Source organism: Glycine soja, chromosome 20 (genome assembly GCF_004193775.1).
Source record: "Glycine soja cultivar W05 chromosome 20, ASM419377v2, whole genome shotgun sequence".
Taxonomy (NCBI): Eukaryota; Viridiplantae; Streptophyta; class Magnoliopsida; order Fabales; family Fabaceae; genus Glycine; species Glycine soja.
Window position 1 is genome coordinate 47,865,598 of NC_041021.1, and position 20,438 is coordinate 47,886,035.

Sequence of the window (20,438 nt, forward strand, 5' to 3'; positions counted from 1 at the left end):
ACTCACTGGCTATTATGGTTTGGTTTTATTTTATGCAAACAAACAAAATTGTTAGGACAGATGAGATTTTACTGTTTTTAAGGATAAATTAGCTGTCAATTTTGTAAGTACTTCCATGTTTACTTTTTAATTGTCCAATTTTTAATAAAAAAAGATTTTTATTTATATGTAATTTTTAAAGTTCAAGTAATATTGATTCTTTTTTTTCAATTATATCCTTATTCTAATTAATCACTTACATTTTTTTATAAAATTAAATGATAAATAATTGAAAACTTCAAAAAAAAAAAAATTAAATGCAGATTACATACGTTCCCTGCTTCTCCACAAATGAAATGTCAACCAATAGAAAATTATGAACATGCATTAGTTATGGAGAGAGAAATAGAAATATACAATAATTATGGACATTGAAAAAAACGTGGAGCTAGAAAAGGAACTTAATAGAGAAAGTGTATCATTTTATTATTATATAAGAACAGAGAAAATACTAAATAAGACAAAAAAACAAACAAGTAAAATAGAGTGAACGAAAATAAAATAAAAAAATAAATAAAATAAAAAAGAGAGTATTTAATTTTTTTAAAATAAAAAATAACAAATATTTTAAAATTAATTTAAAGATAAAGATTTAATAGTTGAAGAAAAACAACTATTTAAAAAAAAAACAAACTTAACTCATTTCCTTAGTGATAAAAAGGACAATACAATATGATATCATATGATAAATGGTTGAATTAGCTTTATCCATAGTTGCCTGAGCTAGAGTCTGGACAACTATAGTAATTAAACCCTCCTAATAACTTCAACCTGCAAGTATGGAGAATTTGACAGAAGGTGCTTGCAATGATCAATTAAAGCACCAACTTCAGATATATCAGGTGTTGGATCGTGGATTATCTAAAACTCCCTTAAAGTCAGAAAACAACACATTTTCTTTGGAAAATAATAGATTGTCATTTAATAAAAATTGTGATAATTGATTATCAACCATTAAGAATCAATTATTTTGTACGGGAAGTGATTTTACTGTACTATTTTTGTGTTGTTTTGTTTCACATTTTTTTTCCATTCTTATTTACATACAATAAGTCGCACATCATTTTTTACTTCTCTTTTATTTATACTTTTTCTTCTTTACTTCTCTTCAATTTCCCATATACCAAACGGATCCTAAAAATAAGGTATTTTGAACTTGAACCTAGTCTCTGCAACATAAAACAGATAAATTCACTTGTGATAAAAAAATAGTTGTATAAGTATAAAGATCAAGATATTAAATATAGACATTTTAGTCCAAAATATAATAGTATGGTAGTCCCATTAATTTTTTTTAATGCATGTACATCAAACTTAAACATAAAAAAAATTGAAATGATCTATTGGTTGAATAGAGCATATGAGTTGTTGTAAACCTCCTATTCCATGTCTTTAATTATTACATATGCAAAAAACACCATAAGTAATGGGAATAAGGGAGTAGATTAGAATATATTGACTAATACTTTGTTAATATGTGTTCAACAAATAAAATTCATATAAGTTCTTAAATTTGAGTATTATGAATAAAAAATTGATCAAGAGAAAAAATTTCATCAAAGATAATCAACAAGTTTTTAGTCAAATATTAATTATCAACAAACCCAATAAATATTGATACTAATAATATGGTGATTTAAAAAAAATATCTTGAATAATGATTTTTTCACTCTTTTACCCCAAAAAAATATCATGAAAACATGTTATTTTATTGAGTAATGAAAACTGACACTTTCATCTTACAATATAATGAAAACTTGTTTTCAATTATATATTGTATTACTCAACACAACCAAAACATATATTTATGTGTAATTTTCCACGCAAAAATTTGTTTTTGATTATATATAAAAAATTTAGTTAAAATATAATTTTGATTTTTCTATTTTAATTCTCTTACTTTAAAATAGGAATATTTAGTTCTTCACTTTTACAACCTGTGATATTGATTATTCTATCAAACTAAAAGTATTAATAATTAATAGATTAATATTGACTATAACATAAATTAAACAAATAATTTCATTTCACGTTATTAAATTTGGATCACGTTAAGATATTATTAATAATTAACACTTTTTTGAATTCGATGGAAGAACTAAAATTGTAGATTTTACAAAATTAGAAGACCAAATATTTCTATTTTAAAATAAATAGACTAAATTATAGATTTTTAAAAATACGAAAATAAAATATCTCTATTTTAAAATAAAAAATAAAAATTTTAAATTTTATTTAAATCTAAAAGATTTAATTGGTGTCAATCAATCACAAAACATTTTATCAAACTGGGGTAAACAATTTAGAATCTTTATTGTTCGTTAATTCCTTATTGTATAAAGTTGTTTTGGCATAATCTTGTTGAACAGCATTCCCTTCCGGTTTCAAGTATGGTCGGGATTTTTGCCCTTTTCATTTTAAAAAAAAAATCCCGTTTTTGTCTTTTCTTTATCCGTTATACACTGTTATATTAAACCGTTTGAATTTCCGTCTTGCAGGTGGTACGGTAAAAGGACATTAATTTACCAAGAAGTTGCTCTTGTGCCGAATCCCACCAATTGGACAATGTCACATATAATATGAATGGATTTTTATTTAATGAATTTTATTCAATAATAAATAAATAAATAAAGTGTATTGTTAATGTTGTTGGCGTATATAAAGCCATCTTAATGTGAAGAGGGAGATTAGTTGTTACGATGGGGCATGGCGTGTGAGGTGGGCAATGGTCCTCTTCATGGTCAACGGAGAAAAACCAGGCGTGACACTTACGAATCTTAACAATAAATGCATTCATTAGGCAACCAATTAAATTGGATTTTGTTAGTGTTTATCTGACTGGACCTAACTTTAACCTAAAATATTGTTATAACTTTTGAAATTGAGTTTGAGTTTTTTTTCCGGTGTAAAAGTAAGGATGGGAACATAATATTGTAATTACTGGACCACGTAGAGATGAGAAAGCAAGCCAACCTGATTTGGCTAGTTTTATATCATGTCTTAAGTGGGATAGGTTAACCTACCAGTGATCCATAGAATTGCAAAAGAAAAAGTATATAACTTTTTTTAATATAGATTATAATATTTTTTCATGAAAAACAAGAATTATCATGGGTGATAGAGTTCATCTCATTAATATAGCTGAATATTTAAGACTCATACTTGACATCCTGTAATTTAATTTTATGTTAGTTGATTTATGTATTTGATGGTGGAAAAAGTATATAAATACATTTTGTACTTTTTTTGTTTTTATTTGAGTATTTTATACATTTTTTCTTTTGCTGATTTATACAAATTAATGACATGTACGATGTCTCCGTTACACTTTTGTTTATTATTAGGTGAAATTTTGATATGAGATACTTAATTTGAATAATTGAAGAATTGTACAAATTAAAATATATGCACATAAGCTAAAAATTAAAACATGCAACTGTTACTGATGCTGCACTTGCCACTATTACCAGGCCAACATGGCCTAGCCACAGATTCAGGCATAGAGCGTGATGAAGGATTTGTTAATTAAGTCCGTGTCATTAATGGAGTCAAACAATTGTAGCCTTTCTTGAATAAAGCCTTCATCTTCGTAATGATTGCCTTGGTCTACTTTACCATTTGTCCTCATCACGAATATGTATTAACTATATCACACTTGAATGTGGTATGTGGGACACCTTCTGTTAACTGTTGAGGTAACTTGAAATCATCAATTTCCTTCCAAGACATTTTCTTCAATAATTAACCTTGGCATGTTGCTGCACAGTGCAAACTTTCTATCTTCCTTTTTGCTTTATGTAAACTCATACATACTTTTTGAAAAAATTGTTAATTCATATGGCTGTTGTGGACTGGAGTTGCCTCTCTTAAGATACCTAGCTTATCAATTCAATGTGTTATATTTTCAGCAACAATCTTATCTTCATCATTGAGCATTATATAAAAGTGTACAGCTAGCAACAGATGATAGGTCTCCTTAGACCATTCCAACCGCCTAATAAGCTAAATTCTTTGTCCTTATTCTAATTTTGCACTAAGATCGTGATGCTCTACGCTTTTCCTATGTTTTAGTAATTTTTTTCCTGGCTCTTTTATGATTATTGCCTTTGACTAATACTCACTAGCTCTTTTGGGGATCCACGTTTACACCATATTTTGATATTGGAGCCAGGCTAGGGATACTCAAGTAAAATCGACCACCAAGAGCTTAGAGATGCTGTGAAACAGTCAAATTGGGATTAGCTAATTGCTATCACTGAATTTGCAGGATGAATCTTAACCATATTTTGTTTGCTGAAGATTGTAACGCCTGCCTTCAACTTATTTTGTGGCCATTTTGTTCAGTCACATGCATATAATATGTGCATTGAAGAATACTATAATAGAATCTGTTCAAATTCTCATTGGGATGAACTTTTCCTCAACTTTATTATTATGTCTGCTTTTCATTATCATGAAAAGATAATTGTTATTGACAAAATAGATAGTACTAGACTAGCTGGAGTAGATTTTCGGTCTGCCTGATGTTGCTATGGTTAAGCCAACAATTCTTGTTCCGGAGCTGTTGCTGCTTGCCGGTTTCTTAAAATGCTGACACTTGCTAATATTTTTAAAAAAATGATAGTAAAAAGTTTTACTTGACAATTGATCTCTCTGAAATGAATGTGGTGACAAATTAGGAATGAACTGCCGATGAATCTGAGGTTGATTGTTGACTAATGGGAAGAGGGATGTTGACTTGTCTAAAGAAGATTGTGAATTTGTCTAAAATATTCCTGTCATATCATTTTTTAGTGAATTTAAAATACTCCTCTCATAATTTACTTGTTTGAATATAAAATTTCAAAAAAATTTAAAAATTGAAATTTCACTCTAAGTAAGAATTTGAACTTTTCTCCTCTCACACGTACCATGGGTCCCTTTGTTCTCTCTCTCACACATTGTGCCGGGGGGTGTCGTTGGCGCCGTTACATTGGAGGCGGCCGCTGCAGTCTCCGCTGGCGCAGGAAAAGACGGTGCCGAAGTAGGCGCAGCCGCTGTAGGCCTAGATGCGATCGGACCAGTGGGCATCCGGGATGGGGATGGATTGGTGGGTGAGGGTGAGGCCGCCGTCGGCGAGGACGGGATGGCCGGCGTTGGGCTAGATGGCGGGCCACACGATGTAGTTGCAGTTGTTGACGAGGGTTAGGATAAGAGCAGCGGTGGATGAGTAAAAGGTGGTGACAGCGAGGATGAAGAGTGAGCATAGGAACAATGAGCGAGTCATGACTGGGGGAAAAAAAATAATGAAATGAAACTATGTTGTTGCAGAGAGGGTTTTATTTATAGGCAGTGTTTATGTGAGAAGAACGAAGGTGCCAAAGTGAGAAAGGCGTGTTATGCTACTACAGACTGTTTTATATTTTCAAGGGATGCTATCAACAAGTTTTTTTAAAATAAATATTTAAAAGTGAAAATTTGAATTTTATTGAAATTGAATTACTTCATCTAAATAAAAAAATTAAAATACAAAAAATTAAATTATTTTATCCCAACAAAATATTTACAAAATGAAAGAAATTTAAATCAAGATAATTAAAATGTTGTGTATTTAAATTTTCTAAAAATTTTTAAATTCTCCATTCAAATACAAGATAAAAGTTGAATAGGAAAAATTTAATGGGTAAAGTACTTATCAAGGAAGTTCATGTTGCATCAACTAACTAGTTATTTTCGATAAGATTCGTGTGTACACATTACTTATTTTTATTTTTTTCAATACAAGCAACTTTAACAACAAATTTCTACAATAGAACAACTCTTTTAATTGCTTCTCATGGGTCCTACCAACAATGTTTTTTTTTAAATCTCAAAGTAATGTTTTTATTAGTGACAAACAACTTAAAATAATTATATATGTTCTTTTTTTATTAATTTAATAATGTAAAGCAATGTTGCTTCAACTAGCAATTGGACCAAGGAAGCAACCCGTCCGTTCGCGACTACAAAGGCAATTGCTTTGGTAGCAATACTGCTTCCAGTATCCTGTTACTTCCCAATCATGCGATGAAGATGATTTAAGACAGTCTAGTAAATTAATAAAAAATTTCATCAGTGATATGATATATTAAATGAATGCATGTTATAGTGACTATAGTGATATGTATATAAACATCAAAGTGACTTTATTTTCTTAGGGCCTAAGGTAGATTACGAGAAATTATATGTTGTCTTAGTATAATGGTAGGGCCTAAGATATGATTTACTAATTTCATGTATAGGTTAGTTATCTTACTAATATTGACTTTCGGTCAACACTTACGACCTACAGTTTTCATAATATCTAGGCTTGTCAGAGCTATCATGTGTATTAGTTCCGTCCATTATAAAAATAGAAATTAAATTAGTAAGTAATTTCTTCCTAACATTTCATTAAGAAGTTAAAGCTTTAGATTTTTATAAATAAACTCATTTACAATTTTTTTTATTAATTCTCCTTAATAGTTATTTTTACGGCTTATGCCTCAAAAGATGTGATCATGTGGAGATATGTTTAGTATGTCACAGAAACATTAATATAAGTGACGGATAAAAAAAATTTAAGTTGCAGAGACAATATTTTCATATATAAATGAGTGAGGATGATACTTATATTATAACTTTTTTTTAACTATATTTTAAATTACAGGGCTATATTAAGAAGTAGATGAAAAATCTTGTGGGGATAGATACCCCAAACCATCTAAGGTAGATTTGTCCATAATTAACATTATATATTTTTTATACTATTAAATAAAATTTATATGAACTTTATTAAATAAAGAGAGCAAATACTTTTTTTATATATAAATTAGAATAAAGAATGAGAATATTTTTAAAAGTTATTCTTCAACAAAAGTGTTTTTAAGAATTCTTTCTGAAGGAGAGTATTTTTAGTTTTTTAATATTTTATCTCTTTCAATCTATTATTTCATCTTTAGTTATAAATTGAATTTCAATATTTCTTTTAAAAGAATTTACCAATAGAAAAAAATAATCTTATATTACAATATAAATTATTTATCATAAATCTAAAATATAATTTATATATTCAAAATTATTTATTTATTATAAATTCTACTTATATAAAAATAAACATTTGTTCTATATAGTGTACAGGGTAAAATACTAGTGATTTAAACAAAAATTTAACCCAACAATCATGACCGTGATCAAAAGAACATGTTTTCTAGCAGCGTTCCTGTTTTCCCTTGTTAGTCTCTGCTCGCTGGTGCTTTAAATTGTGGTCTACAATCTGCAATCGCGTTATTATGGCTGCACCAATTAGTTGCATTTATTCATAATTTTTTTGGCTAACCACAATGGTTAAGAATTTAAAATAGAAATGTTCTTGTTAAAAGATGGAAAATTATGTTTTACGCTCCTATAATTTACACCAAACATTTTTCTTTTAATTTTTTAGTCAATGTTGTAAAGGTATTGATTAGGAATACCTTAATTATTTTTTAAAAAAAGTATCAAGCATGGTGACTTAAAACATTGGCTGTGCTTATTAACTGTACCAAAAACAGAAAAGAAAAGAAAAATCCAAGAAATTGCGCTTTCAAGCGTTGGCAACGGTTCAGTGGTGAATGGAACAAGAGAGTAACAAGTAGTGCCAGGAAAAAACTTACGAGCGCAAGCTTCTGTTATGTGGTGCCTATCCACTTATTCATTGCAGCAGCACCAAGTTCCGTGTCTTGATCTTTCACTGCATAATCCTTAATAAGCGTTACCATTTTCCAAGTCACTTTCAATCTACAAACCATCCTTGTCTTGTTTTTTCGATGATATAAACTACATTGAACCATAGTCCATAGTATTTCTCCAACTTTTCTCATTGTTGTCACTTCATGGCCTACTTAATGCTAAGTGGTGCTGAAAGTACAAAGCTCACTAGTGGTAGTGGCTTAGCTCCATCTGGGTTAGGCTCAATTGGTCTTAACTTTCACAAGAGGTGTTTCTTCAAGAAGAGTGTTGTGTCCTATGGTAACAAATGCGTGGTACCCAGATGCAGCATCTCATCATTGAGTCCTGCTTCTCAACCTGGATTCAAGGAGGGATTTTGGTTCTACAGGTTTTTGGCTACTATTGTGTATGATCATGTCATAAACCCTTGCCACTGGACTGAAGACATGAGAGATGAGGCATTGGAGCCTGTTGATATCTATGACCGTAAAATGAGAGTGGTGGATGTTGAGGGAGGAACTGCATTCACCACTCTTGGTATAGTGAAGCATGTGGATGCTAAAAATGTTACAATTATTGACCAGTCCCCTCACCAGCTGGCCAAGGCCACCAAGAACAAGAAGGAACCCTTGAAAGAATGCAAGATAATTGAGGGTGATGCGGAAGATCTTCCATTTCCAACTGATTGTGCTGATAGATATATTTCTGCTGGAAGGTAACATGTGGTGTCAATTTCTTTCTTTTGAAGAATTTTGTTACTGCAATTAAGATTTGGTTGTGTTAGCGAGTTAACTTCACTGTTTTAAGTTAATGTTATGAGTTCTCTGGCATGGATTTGGAGTTTGGAACTATAAGTCATGCTCGATGGATGATTAATGTAAATTTTGCATTTAAACTGTTACTAGTTTTAGTGACATTTATAATAGAATAATGGATAGTCGATGCCAATTAAATTGGGCTTTTATAAGATGGACTATGACCAACTCTTAGTCTTATGATCATTAGACCAACAAAATATAAAATATTAACCTTCATTCATGAATCATAATTGCTAGTATCTTTAATGATAACTAAATCTTAAACTTCATGATCATTAGTCAAATAAAATAAAAATAAAAATAAAAACTAGTCCCGCTCTTCATGATAGTATGTTGGCATCTTTTACAAAAAGGCCAATCTTATATGATGATGTTCTTCAGTATTGAATACTGGCCTGACCCACAGCGTGGCATTAAGGAAGCATACAGAGTGCTGAAAATAGGAGGCAAAGCATGTATCATAGGTCCTGTATACCCAACTTTTTGGTTATCTAGATTCTTTGCAGACATGTGGATGGTCTTCCCCAAAGAGGAAGAGTATATTGAATGGTTTAAAAAGGCCGGTTTCAAAGATATCAAGTTGAAAAGGATTGGTCCAAAATGGTATCGGGGTGTAACACGACATGGTCTCATCATGGGTTGCTCTGTGACTGGAATCAAGCCTTTATCTGGGGACTCTCCCCTCAAGGTAATGTAAATTTTCCTTCTAAACATAATTACCATGCTCAGATTCTTGTGGTGGACTTTTTTATTATATTGTGTTCACAGTAAGATTATGTTGCAGACAAAAAAAAATGTACCAAGGAGAATAATTATCTTGTACACCAGAAAAATGAGATTAACGGTTATCTTGAAACGGTTATTAAGATGCTACTTAGAGAGTTAAAAATTAGAATCTCTGTTGAAAAGAATTGGTACTTCAGAAGTAGGCATATAGATTTTTATTAATAGTTTTCCCATTCCACAATTGACAATTCAGATATGTTTGTTTAGAAGTTGTTAGTCTTTTTTTTTTATTTTGGGGGGGGGGGGGGGGGGGGGGGGGGGGGAGGGGGGTTGCTTTCTCCTTTAACCATAACAATGCTTACTTTTAGTTGGATTGGGATTTTGAATGCTATTTGGTGTATGTAGCTCAGTAAATACCAGAAGATTCTTTTTTGAAAAGAAAAATTGCCGAGTCACATGAAACCTTTTCAGTTTGAAATGATGGGTAAATATCGGAAATTCAGGTGTGAAGTCACCATTCATCAAGAGTTGTGCTTTTTGTTGTGCATCGCAGCTGCCTTTCTATATTCTCTAGTCTTGTAGAAGCAACAATTGAAAGGGATGGAACAGTCTCTAAATCTGGATGGATAGAAAAGGACAATTAACAGAGCAAGCAACTCTATGTTTTAACAAACTTGTCTTTAATACTGGATCTTAAGATAAATCTTTAGTTAAAGATTTGGTTTTTTCCAGATTCAGCAATAAAACATATTCAGTTCTCGAGGAAGAACTCTAAAGATTCCCACATTTTAAAAAAGAAATTATTGCTCATTTGGTAACAGTAAAACGTGGGAAGAAAAAAAACAAACCAACAAAAGATTCATGAAAAAAAATGACAACATCAGATCTTCTTTGCAACAGAGAGATCCACGAAACAAATTTTTTTTTTTAAGAAAAACATCACAGAGAAGGGGAAGGGGGGAAGACGAAGGGGCACGCAAGGGAGGGGAAGGGGAGAAGCCAGGGGGCCCGCGGTGGAGAGGAAGGGGGGAAGAAGGGGCGCACGGAGGAGAGGAAGAAGAAGGGGCGTCGAGGAAAGAGAGGAAGAGAAGAAGAAGAGTGGGGAAGACGAAGGGGTGGGTGAGGAGAGAAGAAAAAAAGTGGGGAAAATGAGGGGGTGGGTGGGTGAGATGATCTGATGAGAGAGAGGAAGAGACTCTATGAAGGTAAAGGAAAAAAACGTTGTTTGTCGATTGTAGGTGTGCATAGTGAACCTTGGCTACAAAATTTTGTCATTAAACAGTAAAATTTGTAGACTAATGAGTCAAAAGGAAGATGAAGAGGAGATGAGTAAGAATATCTACCAATCAATCATGTGGATTTGACTGGTGTGAAGGAAGTAATGAGGGGAAAAAATATTTTCAACCCCACTTAAAGAAAAAGAATTAGAAAATAAGTACTACAACATTCTAATGAAAGACACGTATATAATGTTCGAAAGGTAACTCTAATATCATAAAGCCTTTTGTAAAATAATTAGGTAAAATCTAGGCATTGCATAATTAGTTGTTATAAAACTAGTCGTTGCATAAGTAGTCCTTATGAAACTAATCGTTACACAAGTAGCCGTTATAAAACTAGTCGTTGTATAATTTGTTATTTAATTATTCAATTCTCATTCACTCTTGTACGTCTTCTTCAAATAGTCTTCTCATTCTCATTCAAACAATGGATCCAAATAATGACTTTGACAAAGTTTGGAAACAAATTGTTTATGAAATACTTGATGATGATAGTGATGAATAAATCATGACCTACTTACATGTGATGCAACAACAGTCGACGGATAAGGCCTAGAAGAGTGATTAATTGCAATTGTGAAGATGAACATCTACAATTGATTAATGACTACTTCTCATAAAATTTGATATACATAGAGACTCAATTCTAACGTAGGTTTCAAATGTGGCGATAATTATTCATTCGAATTGTCAACGCTCTTAGTAATCGCAATGAATATTTCCAAATGAGACCTGATGTTGTTGGCAGAATGGGTATTTCACCATTGTAAAAGTGCACTATAGTTATTCGTACACTAGCATACAAATTTCCTGGCGATTGTATGGATGTGTACATTAGAATTGGAGAATGTACTACAACTTAATGCTTACAAAAATTTGTAAGAGTATCAATGAGATATTTGGACAAGAGTTTTGAGAAGGCCCAACAAAATTGACATTAATCGGCTACTACAAATTGGAGATGCACAAGGATTTCCAGGTATGTTAGGTTCCATTGATTGCATGTATTGAGAGTAAAAAAATTGTCCAATTGCATGGTAGGACCAATATCGTAGAAGTGATCATCACTAACCCACAATAATACTTGAAATTGTTGTTTCACAAGACTTAGGAATTTGACATGCATATTTTGGAGTTGCAAGTTCAAACAATGACATTAATGTGTTTATCCGTGTTTGATGACATTTTGCATGGTCGAGCTTCTCCAGTACAATTTACAATATAATGGAATTTCATATAATATGGGGTATTATCTTGCAAATAATATTATCATGTTTGAGTCACATTTGTGAAGACCATACCAATGCCCCAAGGTCCTAGAAGAAAATTATTTATAAAATGTCAAGAAACAAAGAGAAAGGATGTGGAACAAGCATTTAGTGTACTTAAATCTAAATTCATAATCATTTGCGGTCCATCGTGTGCTTGGAACATGGATATAATGTTGGCGTACATTATATTACATAACACGATTGTCAAAAACTAATGTGATACATTAAGTGGTAATGTCGATGTTGATTATGATTACATAGACAATGACATTTCAAATGTTGAAGTATCTCTTGGTGTTCATCTTGACTCTGTTACACACTTGCAAACAAGATGCGCTATGCATACAGGAGAAATTCATTAACAACTTCAAACAGACTTGGAACATATTTAGGAACATTAGAATCACAACAATAAAAAAAATTCTTTGGCATTAATGTGTTGCATTTTATTATTATCAAATTTATGTATTTTTCATTTGTTTAACATTTAGTCATTAATAAAAATTAAATTTATGCTCATTTTTCTATATCTTAATATTTATAAATTTTCTCCTTAATATTTTTATTAATTAAATTTAATTACTTAATTAATTATATTTAATTTAATAAATATTTAAATGAAACACTTAAAAGTAAAGTTCATTTGAGACCTACTAAAAATTATCTAAGATCCCAAAATAAAATTTCACTAAAGAAAAAAATGGAAGAAATCTTCAACTCTAGGTGACGATGCAAAATCTACCAAAAATTGATTTAAAATCTCAATTTAAAATCTCCCACTAAAATGCTTTTACACTATTACTCAAGAGAATCAATTTGATTCTCTCAATCAATATATGTGATCAAATTAAGGCTGTTAGGTAACAATGTGAAGCAATGAGCCAATGACTTTGGTGCTTTAGATATACACTTTAATTAAAATAAACTATTATTTTTACATAGTAAATTTTAAGGTTAATTTAATTTTTAATCCCTCAACTTTTTTGTATTATAACTTTTTGCCCCTCAAAATATTTATGACAATTTTTAGTCTCATTAATTTTTTGTTATAGTTTTTAGTTCCTCTAAATTTTTTTATCCATTTTTAGTCCCTCATTTATTTTTTTTGCTCAAAAATAATCTTAAATATAAAATAAACAAGAGACCAAAAATTGGAAAAATAATAATTAATTTTGAGCAATAAAAAAACAAAGGATTAAAATTAGGCAAAAAAATTTAAAAGGACTAAAATTGTTGATTGAAAATTAACAAAAGACTAAAATTGTTGACAAAAAATTAATGAATGACTAAAAATTGTATAAAAAAATTGAGGGACTAAAAATTGAAATTTAGAAAAGTTGAAGTAATAAAAACTTAATTAACCCACAATTTTACCACAAAATAAGTTGCATCCTAAAAAGAGTCCATTTTTTATAAGAAGTAAATTATACTAACTGCCCTTAAGGTTTCGTGAAATTACATAAATACTTCCTATTCTTTTTATTCTTATATCAACTCCCTTAATTATTTTTTTAAAAAAAAAACATTACACTGACGCTACTTATACACCATTTATATATACTTAATTGTTTTGAAAAATATTAAAGGTTCTTGTAAAAAAAAAAATCGTGTAACCTCACAAAACTTTAAGGATAATTAAGTTACATAAAAAAAACTTATTGAAATTATAAGTTTTTTAACAAGATCAAATAAGCTCTCTACAAACTCTTCTAAAAACTCCCTTATGCCTATTACTTTAGGTACCTAATGATGTAGCTCTGGAGATTTTTGTAGCCACATACATTTTCTTTAGCAACCAGCATTACGACATTGAATCTACTATTATATACACTCTAAGATGTTATATACAATGAATACTATACAAGGCAATGTTAGCCAAGAAGTGTATTACTTTGTTTGGAAGCTTGTTTTCCCTACTTTTTTGAAGTGTGATTGTGCATGTCTTTGTGCAGCTTGGTCCTAAGGCAGAGGATGTAATGAAACCAGTAAATCCAGTTGCTTCTCTCGCGGATCCTTCTTGGTACAATTGCAGCTACTTACTATGTACTAGTTTCAATTTACATGTGGATCAAGGACAAAATTGTTCCAAAGGGCTTGCCCATCTAAGATTGGAGAATGAAGTTGGGGTATATGATGGCCAATTATTTTTTACTTGTACATCAATAAAATAAACTATTATGGTAAGATAAGATAAGATTCTTTCTTGCATGTTTCCATCTTGCCAACGTATCAGGGATGAAATTTTTGCATCTAAACCATTAATTTTGCTTTGTTGCACTAGCTAGCTTCAGTTGTTTAATTGGAAGGGATGGCATGCTTATAGGCTTATAGCAGTTATGCCAAATTTAATATGTTTATAATATGTTATCATGCTAAGCCTTTAGTAGACATAAATAGACCATGTGCCTGGCTGCCTCAGCATTCGTGAGCTATGTCTGGAGGAATCAACAAAACATTGTGCTCCTTTTACCTACGGATAAGACACCGAAGACAGAGTATTGACTACATTAAAAAACGATTATTTTAGCTAATTTATATTCAATGATTATTTTAAGTTTTTCTGGTGATCTCTCTAAAAAGAGAAATATGTTTTGATGAGTTTTATTTATTTATTTACACGGTCTTAAAATATTGTTCATTGCAGAAGCATATTAGCTTTTGCCTAATTCAATTTTAAAAGTGAACTTGGATTTCTTTCATCGTTATTAGTGTAAACCATGAATTTAATTTGTTAAGAGAACCGTTCTTGTGATAGACATCTCCATTCTTATCTACACACTTATTTTTTCTGGGAACGTGTTCTTTTTTAAATTAAAAAAATCCTTGAACGAAACCCCATTTACCATATAAATTGAATAATTTTGCAAACAAGTCTGGATCATGTGACCCCAAAAGCTTTACTTTCGGAGACTCTTACATTTCAGAGTCATTTATATGCAGACTCTGTTTTCTACTGAAAGAGATCAATATTTTTAACAAGTACTCTCTAAGCTTTTAGAGTTAAATATGAGTCTTGTGTCTTGATCATAATTGATTTGCTTAAATTCATTTACATGATTGCAGTTTTGTACCTTGTACCGTAAATTACATTATTGTAAGTTTAGAGCAATCTTTCATTGCATCAATTAAACAAATAGACTGAGAAAATACGAGGGTTGAATAATAGGCCGGAGTTATGTGGGAAGCAGCATCTGACGACTTCACAGTAGGTGCAGTACAGAAGCTTCTTGTTATAGCAATTAGGGAAAAAACAAAACTTGGATAAATTCTTTATATTTTTATAAAGATTTCAAACCAAACAATAACAAATAATTGTGATATTAAAATAACTTCCATCAAACACACCCGCACACCCACGCGAGAGCATATCTTATGAAAATAAGAAAATTAACCATACAAACTATATATGAATGACCAAAATTGTTTTAAATAATTCTAATCTTAACCATAAATTGAAATTATATGATTAAATTCACTCCTCTCATGCTTTCATCTAACCTGAATAATAAACTAGATCTGAGGATAAAAAAAATGTGTCTTAATCAGATTATTGAATAATCTTTTTCCTCATAGCAAATCAAACACATTATCTTTGCTTGACTCTTAGAAGTATAAATGATACATAGAGTTTTTGTCCCTCGTCATATAAATTCAATACATGAAAAATGAATCTCATCCCAGGTTTTCAGCAACACAACATCATGTTGGGGCTTTGCCAGTTACTCGCTGAGCAATCCATCCAAGACCATCATACAACCCTTCTCCTGATAGGGCACAGCAAGCTTGTATATGCCAATCATGATCCTTGATGCTGTGAAGGGATAGTGCATCAGTGATCTCAGCAGGAGTCATAGCATCCTTGATATCTTGTTTATTAGCGAAGACAAGAATAACAGAATGTTGTAAATCTTCATGCCCCAACAACCTAAAAAGTTCATCCTTTATGATAGAGATCCTGGCTCTATCACTGCTGTCTATCACCACAATAACAGCATGCGTTCCTCGGTAATATGTTGCCCATGATGTCCTCAATCTTTCTTGTCCACCAAGATCCCAGACCTGAAATAAATGACAAAATGTAATGAGTAATGTTTGAATCCTGCACAGTAGTAAAGCTTCGAAATATTCATACCAAATACCAAATGTTGTTTAAAACATTCATGTGGATTGTTATGCAAACCAGATCCATCCTTTCACCAGGAAGCAAACAAAGGACTCAAAAAGGTTTAAAGTGCCTGCCTACACCAATATCTAAAGAAATAGAAATAAATTCTACCAACTTCTGGCACCCTCCCTGTTTTCTCACAAGAAAAATATTATCAAGTATTTTCTTTCTACGTGAATTGATTGATGCCATTGTGCTCTCCCAAAAACACTTGTTACCAAGACAAAGTAAAGAATATATTAATGTGATTATCCCATGTTCAGACAGAATCCTAACATTCAACATCACTAAAATTGTGGTTGGAGTTGTAGAGAATCAAGGGTAGCCAAGCATTAGCCTGTATTTTGAAAACCATTTGCATCCTTAAAAGCTTGTTCAGTGTATACAAATAAACTTCATTTATTGTGCCAACATGTTTGGCAAAATTGTGAATAATCAATTTTGCACTCCAAATCACAGTTTTGACATGTCACTTTTGCAGTGAATAAAAAAACCATGATCTCCATAATTTAATACCATTTATATATCATTATTAGGATGAATGAGCAAGTTTAATATTGCCAAAAATGAGAATAATGCGATGGATATGTAGTTACACAAGACAAGATAGAACTAGGAATACAATCATTAGAGAGAAAGTTGGGGTAGCTCCCATTGTAGAAAAAATGCTAAAACTTTGTCTTAGATGATTTGGACATATGTGGGGAAGACCTACAGTAGGGCAGTAAGGAAGGTTGGCCAATGGAAGATAGTCTAATAGTTCAAGGGAGACTGAAGATAATTACTCATCAAACCCAATTGGGAGACATCTACAAGTAAATGGCTTACTTTGCACTTAATACGTGACAGAACTTTATGGCCTTATATGATCCAAGTAGTTGACCCAATGCCAATGTAATGGGAAAGGACTTTGTTGCTGTTACACATATAAAAGTGGTAATTATACACAAACAGGTTGGATGAGAACATGCTGATCTTGTAATTACCATTGGGCAAGCATTTGATGAAGTCTATTCAAACAGGCAGTTGAAGTTTGAACATTACCTTTATGACAATCATTTCACTCCAAAATCATATTTACAAAATCAAGAACATTCAAAATTAAGTTTGAAAATTCTCATCCAAACACACTCAGAAAATAGAGACACAACGACAAGTATACAATGTCCAGGACAAAGTTCCATGTTTGGTCCCAGGAGCATGAAAACACAATTTTCACCAAAACCTAACAAACATTAAGGCAGAAATAAAAAAGCTATGTTCTGTATGTTTTATGATTGTCGGATGCTCAAAAATTAAATTTGAGTGCTGATAAATTTAACTGTTTAGAGCCTATCATTTGCTAAAAAAACTCCAATGAAAGACTAAGAGACAAGTCCTCATATCGCACATATATTCAGCAACAAAAAAAAAAAAAACATTAATCCCTTGAAGCAAGATCAACACCTTAAAACAAAATGAATGAATAAATAAAGTAGTAGAGTGATAAGTGAAGGGACCTCAAATCGTATATTCTTGTAGACGAGCTCTTCGACGTTGCTACCAACAGTAGGGTTGGTAGTTACAACCTCACCCAGATGCAATTTATAAAGGGTAGTGGTTTTTCCAGCGTTATCCAATCCAACAACAACAATCTTATACTCTTTTGCAGGGAATAACATGAACCAGAATCTCGACATCATTGCCCCCATCCTATATCAACTTCTAAATTAACACCCATACAATCACCAGAAAAAACCCATTAATTGGGAACACAAAGGGTATCTCAAAATCTGATTTTCAATCAAAAAAGCAACGAACTTGCGTTGGATCAAATGTCAAGTTAGCAGATCGATAAAACGTGCAAAAAAAACATGAAGAACGCAAAGATCGAACCTGGCACCGCTGTTTACAAGGAGAATCGGAGTGTGTGGGAGAAAGGGTGAATCGAAATCGTGAGAACCCCAACTTGGAATTTTCAATTTTTGTTTTGTATTTTTTTACTTTTCAGAATGGAACGAATATATACAAAAAACAATTAAAAACATTGAGGCTTCCTTCATGGTATTCAAGAGGGTGAGTGGCCCGACACGTCAGCTATGACCAAGTTTTTAAACTTTTACTTATTGGGCCTCTTTGTTTAAGTTTTTCTTTAAAAACTTTTTTTTAAATAGATAAGCAGTTTTCTATTTTTATGTATTTGTCTACTGTTTCTTAAAAAACAATTTCGATTAGAAAAAACTCCTATCTTCTTTTTAAAATATCACCTTTTTTTCTAAAAAAACCACCTTTTAGAAAAAAAAATTAAGAACTTGTTTTAAAAATTTAAGCAAACTTACCCATAATTTTAATTCTTTTTAAGAGTTATCACTAATCATATTTTTATAATTCTTTGTCTATTTATCTTTCTCGTGTGAATCACGCTCTTTACTTTTTATTGTGTGTGAATTGTTTGCGGCCATGCTACAGGAGGCTGCTCCTGCAACATCTAATTATTATTAAAAATAGGAATATAACAATATATTTATATGTTTAATTATGAAAGGTTAATATGCTGCTGATTCAAAATTATTTTGATTCAGCCTCGCGTGAGAAATTGTCAAATCATTTGACTCTTCATCCACTTCAATATAAAGGATTAATCAACAAATAATAGATAATAAATAAGTTGGTTTGAAAATAAATAAATTACAAGACTGCTTGTTGTAGAGAATCTAAGTTCCTTTTTATAATACAATAACAACAATAAGTTTTGAATATAAATTTTAATAGAAACTACTTAAATATTTATCACTAAATTGATTCTAGTGTATGTTTTAGTATATAATTTGTTAATGTGTTCTTTATAAAACATAAGTGATTTACTTTAACAAATACTAATGAATTTTGTTAATGATAGAATGAGTAATTTATTAAGTTATAGCTTTGATTTTTTTTTTTTTGTCTATAATACTAATAATGAGGATTGAATCAAACTCTTAATATACCTACTTCAACCTCAACCACTGGCGAACTTCAATCTTTTAAAATACATATAAAATACATATTGTTAACATAATCCTTCAAAAAAACAATTGGTGTAGACTAACAAATCTCACACACTAATTATGTGAATATAATTTCTCTTATTTTAAGAAATATATTAAAGTAATGTTATTCTCAAGTGAATTCATTCTTGCTTTATTAATTGAGTTAGGATATATTTATTTTTGGGTTATTCTTCCTACACCATTAGCATAATTTCTTTTACACCTAACATATTTTTAATAATTTTAACTTTATCCCTTTTTACTTGTTATTTTTAGTTTCTTCCTTTTTCCTCTTCTTCTTACACCATTCACTTTCTTGGATGTTAGTTGAGCTCTTTCTTCCATTATGGTTGGTTTCGTCAAGGTGTATTATTACGGTAGTTGGTTACCTACTGCATTGAGTTTGTGGTTGTCATTCTGGTGGGTGTTACTCAGCATTGACGACACAACAATACTCAGCGGTGGTGGAGAAGACACTTGCGGAGGAAGAGAAGAGACTCATGAAAGAAGCACGGATTGAATACCACACAAGGATAGGGAGAGACTCGCAGAGGAAGCACGAAGGAGGAGAAGAGATATAAATATGAAAATTTGGTAGCAAAGAGAATGAGCGCATAGTAGATAGTGTATATCAGCTTTTAAGTGAAGGCCAAATTTGATATTTTACATAATTTGTTGGGTGTAGAAGAAAAATAATTGGTGTAGGAAGAATATCCTTTTTGTTTTTTAGCGAAAGCCCACTATGGTTTGTAGTCTAAAAATCAGTTCTCATGATTTTTTTTTTTATATAAGTAGATACCTTTGTAGGGTTATTATGATATTGATAAGGAAAATTTACTAGTTTTGTTAAGGACTCTAGTCCGCTTGTCAAAATATTTTAGTTAGTTTTTGATTTTTTTTAGTAGCTGAAAAACTTATTTAATTATTTGGAAAAAAAGTTTTTTTTAGTATTTTTTTAAACGTTACTTAAAGTAACATTTTATAAAATGCTAACTTTTAACTTTTTACATTTATTTTCTTTTTGACCTTAAATATTTATTAAATTTCCTTTTTAATCTTTTATATTTAAGGTAAAGCTTTATAATTTTTATCTTTTATATAATTTCATTTTTAACTATTTTAACAGATAATTTACCAAACACTTGTGATTAAATAACATAGATTTATAACTTTCAACTACTAACTAGTTTGATCAAATATAATCTTAATTTATGTCTAAAATCTAACTAATTATGTTTAGTGAGATCTCTTATTTTAATAATGTTTTTTTTCATTTATACGTGAATACTGAGATTTTATTTAATGAAACCAAATTCCTTTATACTGGACCACATGTTTATAAGTTGGTATAATTTATGTTTTGTTTGTGTATTTTTTTTTAAATTATTAGCTGGAAAATAATTATGACAATTGATAACATTTGA

The 20,438-nt window shown here is 30.8% G+C and overlaps 1 protein-coding gene and 1 pseudogene across 3 annotated transcripts; one reads left to right on the top strand and one right to left on the bottom strand.

The window, feature by feature from the left end:
• Window positions 1-7,632: 7,632 nt before the first annotated feature.
• LOC114402875 lies at window positions 7,633-14,356 on the top strand (annotated as a pseudogene).
• Window positions 14,357-15,358: 1,002 nt separating this feature from the next.
• On the bottom strand, window positions 15,359-18,030 carry LOC114403804 (ADP-ribosylation factor-like protein 5). Of its 3 annotated transcripts, none has more exons than XM_028366971.1 (3): window positions 17,882-18,030; window positions 17,506-17,710; window positions 15,359-15,900 (listed from the first exon to the last, which is right to left on the bottom strand). In XM_028366971.1, the coding sequence occupies exons 2-3, from the start codon at window positions 17,695-17,697 to the stop codon at window positions 15,541-15,543; spliced, it is 552 nt and encodes a 183-aa protein (XP_028222772.1). In that variant the 5' UTR covers window positions 17,698-17,710; window positions 17,882-18,030; the 3' UTR covers window positions 15,359-15,540. The 3 variants fall into 3 exon arrangements, with proteins under 3 accessions (XP_028222772.1, XP_028222774.1, XP_028222773.1); XM_028366973.1 differs by having other exon boundaries at window positions 17,506-17,698; window positions 17,882-18,023; XM_028366972.1 differs by having other exon boundaries at window positions 17,506-17,778; window positions 17,882-18,016.
• Window positions 18,031-20,438: the final 2,408 nt, after the last annotated feature.